The sequence below is a fragment of the Gigantopelta aegis genome, chromosome 3 (assembly GCF_016097555.1).
Source record: "Gigantopelta aegis isolate Gae_Host chromosome 3, Gae_host_genome, whole genome shotgun sequence".
NCBI lineage: Eukaryota > Metazoa > Mollusca > Gastropoda > Neomphalida > Peltospiridae > Gigantopelta > Gigantopelta aegis.
In genome coordinates, this window is record NC_054701.1 from 951,818 (window position 1) to 961,766 (window position 9,949).

At 43.8% G+C, this 9,949-nt stretch overlaps 1 protein-coding gene across 3 annotated transcripts in view; it reads right to left on the bottom strand.

Moving 5' to 3' along the window:
• Positions 1-9,744, bottom strand: part of LOC121367343 (protein piccolo-like) — a 31,171-nt gene extending 21,427 nt beyond the window's left edge. For all 3 annotated transcript variants that reach the window (XM_041491449.1, XM_041491448.1, XM_041491447.1), the window contains exon 1: positions 8,680-9,744. In XM_041491449.1, the coding sequence (XP_041347383.1) occupies positions 8,680-8,851 (172 nt within the window). In that variant the 5' untranslated portion in view covers positions 8,852-9,744. The remainder of the gene's footprint in view (positions 1-8,679) is intronic.
• Positions 9,745-9,949: the final 205 nt, after the last annotated feature.

Genomic DNA, 9,949 nt, shown 5'->3' on the forward strand with positions numbered 1-9,949 from the left:
GAAGATCCTCGATTTTGTAAAGGGTGAATAACAAAATTCTCAAAAGGGCAATTTGTGTTTGTTGAAGGCAAATGAACCGAGCTTCCAAAGGCAGCAAGGTCTGTATGGGTGTGGGAGTATGAGATTAATGATGTAAATACCTGTAGAATCTACACAATGTGATTACAGGTGAGTTTAATGATGTAAATACCTGTAGAATCTACACAATGTGATTACAGGTGAGATTACTGATGTAAATACCTGTAGAATCTACACAATGTGATTACAGGTGAGATTACTGATGTAAATACCTGTAGAATCTACACAATGTGATTACAGGTGAGTTTAATGATGTAAATGCCTGTAGAATTTACACAATGTGATTACATGTGAGATTAATGATGTAAATACTTGTAGAATCTACACAATGTGATTATAGGTGAAATTAAACAATGTAAATACCTGTAGAATCTACACAATGTGATTATAGGTGAGATTAATGATGTAAATACCCACAGAATCCCCATTGCAGGCAAGTTCAATGATGTAAATACCCGTAGAATCTACACAATGTGATTACAGGTGAGTTTAATGATGTAAATACCCGTAGAATCTACACAACATGATTACAGGTGAGATTACTGATGTAAATACCCGTAGAATCCACACAACATGATTACAGGTGAGATTACTGATGTAAATACCCGTAGAATCTACACAACATGATTACAGGTGAGAACAACATGATTACAGGTGAGATTACTGATGTAAATACCTGTAGAATCTACACAATGTGATTACAGGTGAGTTTAATGATGTAAATACCTGTAGAATCTACACGTGATTACAGGTGAGATTACTGATGTAAATACCTGTAGAATCTACACAATGTGATTATAGGCGAGTTTAATGATGTAAATACCTGTAGAATTTACACAACGTGATTACAGGTGAGATTAAACAAAGTAAATACCTGTAGAATCTACACAATGTGATTATAGGCGAGTTTAATGAAGTAAATACCTGTAGAATCTACACAATGTGATTACAGGTGAGATTAAACAATGTAAATACCTGTAGAATCTACAAAATGTGATTAAAGGCGAGATTAATGATGTAAATATCCGTAGAATCAACACAACGTGATTACAGGTGAGATTAAACGATGTAAATACCTGTAGAATCTACACAACGTGATTGCATGTGACTTCAATGATGTAAATACCCGTAGAATCTACACAACATGATTACAGGTGAGATTAATGATGTAAATACCCGTAGAATCTACACAATGTGATTACAGGTGAGATTAAACAATGTAAATACCTGTAGAATCTACACAACATGATTACAGGTGAGATTACTGATGTAAATACCTGTAGAATCTACACAACATGATTACAGGTGAGATTAATTAGAAAATTTGTTCCTAATTTTCATTATTATTCATACTTACCTAGTGCTAGCATAACAAATATGCTATTCAACCTGAGTCATACCTACACACTGCAGAATTCTCTCCCTTGCCGGATATGCGCAATGCTATCCTTGCACGGGCTACCTGTAACTTCATTCTCAGTTCAAAGTCCACCCAAACCCACCGAGGGAAAGCCTCATAGGGGTGGGTGGGAGGTATAGTTTGTTGTGCTAGCACTAGGTAAGTATGAATAATAATGAAAATTAGAAACAAACTTTTTAATAGTCTTATTCAACTTACTGTGCTAGCACAACAAATATGCTATAACGGACATGCAATGACACTGTTAGAGCACATGAATTCAACATTAATGGGAGGAGGTAAGAAAATAGAAGACTTACCCGTACCCAAAAAGCTCCTTTGAAGTAATGACATGGAGATAGGACGAACCACGACATACGGTAACAAGGAGTCAAAAAACTTTTGGGAATAAAAAGGGGCTTCCCAAAAGAAAAAATCATCCCCATGAAAGGGAGGAAAAACATCTCCCCAGGGAGAGGAAATGGTAGACAACACTACAAAAAAAATCATCCCTCAAAAAAGGGTGGAGTGTTAAACATGTCCGAAGCGTGAATCGATGGCAGTCGGATGGAAAAGAGGTCGACCCCTTTCTGTTGCCCTGCGCACAGACACGACGTGTTGAGCCGCAATGACTGTCTGGATCCTACGCGTACCGTCAGGACCAACCGCCATATCCCGGAAATAGAAACGGTCAAAAGTGTGCCGTCTTTTCCAAACCCCTGCATTCATGACCTTTATAATATCTAAAGAGTCATGAAAATTCAGGGAAGCAGAAATGGCTCGGATTTCATGTGGTTTAACAGAGAAATTCCGAAACACATGATCACCTGCCATCTCATATGCTAGCTTGATGGTAGCTGCTATCTATCGAGACAAAGCATTTTTTGTGACATCACCAGGCCTAATGGTATAAGAAATAAACAATCTCTTTTTACCCTGCTGCCAGTTGTTCGTGCGCTCCAAATAATACTTCAATGCTCTCACCGGGCAAAGAAGTCTATCCGAGTTGTCAGATGACAGTGTACGAGATAAACTGTGAATAACAGTAGGTGGAAACTCTTCCCCCGGACTGGTTTTTAGCAACAAAGATAGGGTCGGTACGTAAAGTGACAGACCCGTCCGAATAGTAATCAACTAAGTCATGCAAAAAAGCATGTATCTCACTGATCCGACGACAAGCCGCCAGTGAAACCAGAAACAGAGTCTTCCACGTCAAGGCACGAAGACTAGCAAACCTCAACGGCTCATAAGGCGCACCCTTAAGAGCATGTAACACAAGAAAGACATTCCATTTCGGAATAATGGAAGGTCGTTCAAACGTGGATTGCAATGATTTAAGTAAATCATGCAACACCAAGTTTGTAGAAAAGTCACGACATCCACACTGTTTAAGAGTAGTGAAAATCGCAGCTCTGTGACTTTTTACTGTCATGACTTTAAGTTTCCTTTCTTGGACCAACGCCAGAAAGTACTCCGCTAAATCGTTGACAGTAGGCAATAAGGGATTGAAATCCCGTGTGTTCGCCCAACGAACCCACATACGCCAGTGACACTGATAAACCGACTCGGTAAATTTGCTGAAGAGACGAGATGCGCAATTCTTGTCGAAAAACCTCTGCGTCGCAAGAACCTCCACGTCGCAAGAACCTCCACGCGTGAAGCCGGAAAACCTCCGGCTTCGGATGTCACACCGTCTGACTCAGTCGCTGGCTGAGTAGATCGGACAACACTGGTAACCGGAACGGGACTGCCACTAACAGTGACAGGAGCTGTGGAAACCAGGGCTGCGCCACCCACAGAGGAGCTATCAACGTCACGTGACAAGGTTCCTGGACCATTTTGGTCAACACCTTGCCGAGTAAGACAGGAGGAGGGAAGGCATAAAAATCCAGTCCCATCCAATCCATACTCAACGCGTCGTACTGGGGACACGAACACCGGCAATTGGTTGTTCAACCGTGTGGCAAACATGTCCACCTGTGGACTGCCCCAAACACGGAGAACCGCTGTGACCACCCCTTTGTTCAACATCCACTCCGTCTGAACAGGGGTATGTCGACTGAGGGCATCGACCAACACATTCACCAAAGAAGGAATGTGTTTCGCCCACAGAGTCGTCCCTAGTTGGTCGCAGAATTCCAAAATCACAAGATCTTTGTGACCCAAAGTCTCCGATTTGGTTCCACACCAACGATTGAGATATGCCACTACCGACGTATTGTCGCATCTCAACAGAATTCGATGGCGTCGAAGAACACACTTGAAATGAAGACAGGCACGATGCACTGCCTCCATCTCCAAACAGTTGATATGAAGCTTCCTCATGGAGAGATTCCATACCCCTGAAATGTGTTGATCCAACAGATGCGCCCCGTACCCGTGCAGCGACGCATCCGTGAAAAGGATCAGATCCGGAGCAGGGGGGTGCAACGGAACCGATAGGGACATGCACTTGTCCGACAGGCACTCCTGTATCGGATGAGTGAACCATGGGCCCAGAGGCACTATCATGTCCCAATTGTGACCATCCCACCGTGGGGACAAATGCCACTGGAGTGGTCATTTGAATCGTCTGAACCGCACAATCAATGAGGCCAGAGATTCGAGGTGGCCCAACACCACATGGATAGATCGTACCGTAGTACTTTGCTCCATCAAACATCGCTCCGACGTTTGAAAATTGTGGATACGCGCATCAGTGGGACGAACCGATGCTACCACAAGATCGAAGACCACTCCGAGAAAAGTAAAGTTTGTTTTATTTAACGACGCCGCTAGAGCACATTGATTTTTTATCTTATCATCGGCTATTGGACGTCAAACATATGGTCATTCTGACACTGTTTTTAGAGGAAACCCGCTGTCGCCACATAGGCTACTCTTTTTACGACAGGCAGCAAGGGATCTTTTATTTGCGCTTCCCACAGGCAGGATAGCACAAACCATGGCCTTTGTTGAACCAGTTATGGATCACTGGTCGGTGCAAGTGGGTTACACCTACCCATTGAGCCTTGCGGAGCACTCACTCAGGGTTTGGAGTCGGTATCTCGATTAAAAATCCCATGCCTCGACTGGGATCCAAACCCAGTACCTACCAGCCTGTAGACCGATGGCCTGCCACGATGCCACCGAGGCCGGTGCCCACTCCGAGAAATGTGAAAATCTGAGCCGTCTCCAAAAACAACCCGACATTGGTCCGACACTCCTGTTGCGACGAAGCTGGGACCAACCAATCGTCCAGATAGGTATGCATTCGAACCCCTAACGAATGAACATGACCTACCACCGCTTTTACCACACGTGTAAATGCATGGGGACTCGTCGCCAACCCGAAAGGGAGCACACGAAACTCGTATGCCGTCCCGTCGAAAAGGAAGTGCAGAAACTTCCAAAACGCCTTGTGCACCAGGACATGGAGGTATGCGTCTTTCAGATCGATCCCCAATTTGAAGAAGGTTCCGGACCGAATGAACCGTTTCCATTTTCATGGAAGGAACGTCGACGTAGACGTTCAGTGGCTTCAAATTTAGGATTGGTCTTCATTCCCCATTTTCCTTCTGGGTGAAGAAAAGATGAGAATAAAATCCCGGAGTGTCCAGACTGATTCTCTGGATGGCCCCTTTATCAAGAAACTCGGCAATCATACTCTCCACTAAAACGCGCCGATCCGCGGACGGTAACGGCGGCATTCTTGGAGTGGAAATAAGAGGGGGGCTCGAAGAAAAGGGTATTTTGTAACCGCGTCGAACGACCGACAGAACCCAGGGGTCGAGACCCGGCAGCTTGCACCAATTTCGAAGGAAATGGCAGAGCCTGCCCCCCACGGGTATAGTTGCTAACGGTACCTCCGAAAGCAACTGCTGATCGTTCACGTACCCTCACCCCAACCGCTTACCACCCATAGGCACAACGCCTTTGGTGGACTGAGAACAGAACGCAGTTCGATGTTTGCGTCCTCGCTTAGGGGAAGACGGGTTGTTACCTGGTTGCCTCCTAGTGTCAGGAACCCTAGGGATCTGAGCCGACCATAAAAAAGCAGCCTTTTTACAGGAGGCTTGAACCCCGAAAACATGGACCGGCGTTTACCAGAGATTGAGGGTTGAGTGTTCGGGACTGGTCGCAACAAATCTTTGTCTAGGACAATATTAAAATCGGGACCGAAAAGTAAATTTTCCCGTACCGAACGTGTACGAAAAAACGTCTTTGCAACGTTTGACACACTCAAACCCGCCAGGTAATGGTCATGCCGTAACAAAAGACTGTTCGTAAACAATCGGCCAGATAACTGAGCGATATGCTTAGAGGCTTTTGACGCAGCCTCCAAACAGCCTTTCGCCATTGCGGGAAGGCTCTCGACAGCCTTATCCAAGCCAAATAGGAAAGTACCTAAATGGTTATTAACCTGGAACATCGACTTAGTCAGCCATTCGAACGATTCCAGATCCGTGATTGGCAATGACACATGCGGCGATGGGGAACAAGAGGCTCGCACACTAGCGGGAACGACCGCCGGATGTTCAAGAAAATCCGCCCCCAACGTCTCATAGGAGTCAGCACGAAAAATGCGCGCTCCTGTTAAGATTTTCCCCGTAGGCAGTGCCTTTGGGTACTCATCAACACCCACTCCCAGGATACGATCACTGCCAGTGATCAACGCATCAATGTCACAAAGTGAACTGTGCGCCTCCTGTGCAAGTGGTAAACCCGACTCCTCACGAGGAGTGACCAAATTCAAGGAACGGTTTCCGAAGGAGACACCCTTGAATGTAGGCTGGGCCTCAACCTGAGGTATAGCGTCCCCGCATACCTGTCGGACCTGGTCCCTGACAAAAGCCAGAACCGCCGGATAATCGCACTCCTCCTCTACCTCCGAACCGAAGTGAGAGAGAGCTGGGTCAGCGACAGAATCCGGTCCAACCTACGCTTCCTCTAAAGCCAGGTCACTGTCCATTGGATCCTGAAGATCTACATGGACTCCTCCCCCTAAACGAGATGCCCCTGGGGCAGCGTCTCCCGAGACGGAAACAATGGAACTGAATGACAATCCCTAACTGCATCATCAAACTGCTGCCGAGACGCAGTTTCTGCTGGTTTTGGCGGAAAACGGGGGGGGGGGGGGGAATGGGAACCGCACCCGACGGTCCCGTCTGCGAAATCAATGATCCCAACTGAGGCGAAGCGTTCAAAAATTCCACAAAACTCCGAAACAACGTTTCCTGAAAGCCTAACGGTTGTTCCTGCGCCAAGTGCGGAACGGTCGGAGTTTGCAGCCAAGGGGTACCTGCGCGAACCTCGTCCTCTATCGAGTAAAGTCGAAGAGGTAGGGACCAAAGACGGTGCAAACTGTGAGGAGATGTCTGTTGCTACCGAAGTCACCGGACCGTTGGGGTAAACATATGCAAACGGAGGACCCAAACGGGATGAGTCCTCCACCCAACGGTAATCATCGGTCGGGATGCCATTAGAAACGGATCCCGGCATCAGATCAACTGGCTCAGTTCGAAGCAAACTGGCAGAACTCTCCTCGGGCCTTGAGAATGCTGAGAATGCTGAGGTGCCGAAGCTACTGTCAGCAATCGAAGGCAAAGTCGGGGCCACCTGCTCTGCGGACGAAGCAGTGGACCTATGCACAACGGAGTACAAATGCTCAGTAGCCGATGAAGTCGTCAAAACCGGTGCTGCGACGACTCCACCCTGCCCTCCTTCTTTTTGTAAAGGTAACCGTAACGACGTGGCGACGCCAGAGACGAAGCCACACAAACAGAAGACGGCGCCGTCACCAACGAAGACGGCTCACTTACCACGGTCACAATAGGAGCCCACGGGGGCGCTCCCGAAGTATCGGTAACTGTACTCGTAACATGGACCGACAAAGAAACACACTTGTGTTTCCCCCCTTTCCGGACACTTTTCGAAGTGTCCACAGACTTATGGGACCTACCCACTAAGTCCGACTTGCCTACTACTGCCGAAGCAGCCGACAAGATTTTGCTGGTACCCGAAACCTGAGTCTGCGAACCGAACCCACTGGTCAGGGGACCACGTGGCGCAGAACAAGACCGACAGTCCGGACACAACACGTGTGTGTCTTTATGTCGTAAAGGAAACTGACAACCATCTTGCGCATAAACTTTCCGTGCGCTAGCTGTCAACGAACTCGCGTCGGACATGGTAAATTCAACACAGAATTCCCAACTACCAACTGTATGTCAAGTTCAACCGAAAAACAAACACAAAATTACAAGTAAAGAAAACTTTTTGCCAAAGCTTAAACAGGTGTTAACAGATGGACTGCAGAATTGAGAATGAAGTTACAGGTAGCCTGTGCAAGGATAGCATTGCGCATATCTGGTAAGGGAGAGAATTCTGCAGTGTGTAGGTATGACTCAGGTTGAATAGCATATTTGTTGTGCTAGCACAGTGAGTTGAATAAGACTATGATGTAAATACCTGTATAATCTACACAACATGATTACAGGTGAGATTACTGATGTAAATACCTGTAGAATCTACACAACATGATTACAGGTTAGTTTAAACAATGTAAATACCCGTAGAATCTACACAATGTGATTACAGGTGAGATTAAACAATGTAATACCTGTAGAATCTACACAACATGATTACAGGTGAGAGTAATGATGTAAATACCTGTAGAATATACACAACATGATTACAGGTGAGAATAATGATGTAAATACCTGTAGAATCTACACAATGTGATTACAGGTGAGATTAAACAATGTAAATACCTGTAGAATCTACACAACGTGATTACTGGTGAGATTACTGATCTAAATACCTGTAGAATCTACACAACGTGATTACTGGTGTGATTACTGATGTAAATACCTGTAGAATCTACACAACGTGATTACAGGTGAGATTACTGATCTAAATACCTGTAGAATCTACAAAACGTGATTACTGGTGAGATTACTGATGTAAATACCTGTAGAATCTACACAATGTGATTACAGGTGAGATTACTGATGTAAATACCTGTAGAATCTACACAACGTGATTACAGGTGAGTTTAATTATGTAAATACCTGTAGAATCTACACAACATGATTACAGGTGAGATTACTGATGTAAATACCTGTAGAATCTACACAACGTGATTACAGGTGAGATTACTGATGTAAATACCTGTAGAATCTACACAGCGTGATTACAGGTGAGATTACTGATGTAAATACCTGTAGAATCTACAAAACGTGATTCTTCTGACTCGGAAACACAGCGCTTCATACTTGATCTGGTCGGCTTCTTTCTCAGAGCGAGGGAACCTTTCTTCCGTAACGACGTCTTCTGCTTGACGGCGTCAACGTCTAGCCGATCAGTGTCCTGGTGCAACAACAACAGCAACATATGAAATATCAAACAGAAAATCAGGCAATTTTACACCATGAATCTTTAATGGTAAAAATTAAAGTTTATAAAACTTAAAAAATTGTTTCCATCTTAAAATTTAATGTTCATAAAAATATTTTGATTTTTCATTAATATAAAAACCAACATCCTCAGCAGAATAAACAAACAAGGTTCCAGAATTGACGTGGTGATGCGGCTTTTTTTTGTTTTCTGTATTTTGTTTTCTTTTTCTTTTTTTTCTCTGGAAAAGCATGGATTGCACAGAAGAGGTAGGTATATTTTGTTTTTGTATCTCCTGGTCATCTGCCTTGATCTGTCCTATTTGGCCATGGAACCGTAAATGCTTTCTATCATATTTTCCATATAGCCACGGCAACTTTTATGTTGGGATGTGACGGTTCAGTTTTTTCATTTTCGATTTGATTTTCGGTTTTTGGTCCACAGTTTGATTTATTCACGATACTTTTCACAAGTAGTACAAGTACGCCAATTACCATACATACATTTTTAAGAGCAAGACATTTTATTTTTAATGGTCATTTGTAAAATAATTGTAAATCTTGATTAGAAAACAAAAATTGCATTGTTACCATGACATGTTAGCGTGTTGGGTCTGGGATACTTGGGCAATGTGTCCCCCAGGATTTGAGTTCAGAGGGTTGGCAAAATAATTTGGGGGCAAGAATGCTTGGGGGTTCCGGGGATAGTCTCTCTTGTTTGTTTTCGGTTTCTTTAATTCAGTTGTTTTTAGATGCATTCTGGAGTACATAATATATGGGTGTCATGTACACATTATAGAAGTCTAAAAGAAAGATACATGTCAAGATATATTACTCTAATGTTTATTATTATTTTGATAATATAAACCCAAATACATAATATATAGGCCTACTGTTGATTATTTAACTCAACACAAGTTACATAAATAGGTATCACTGATTAAAACAGAAAGAAAAAAACAAGCACAAGTACATGCACATAATATATAATAATTAATTATTTAACTAGTTATTTTTTTAGTTATTTTTTTTGCTCGTACTGAAAGTTAAAAAAAAAATCTGCAAAGATTTATTTTTTAAAAAAGAAAAAACAAAG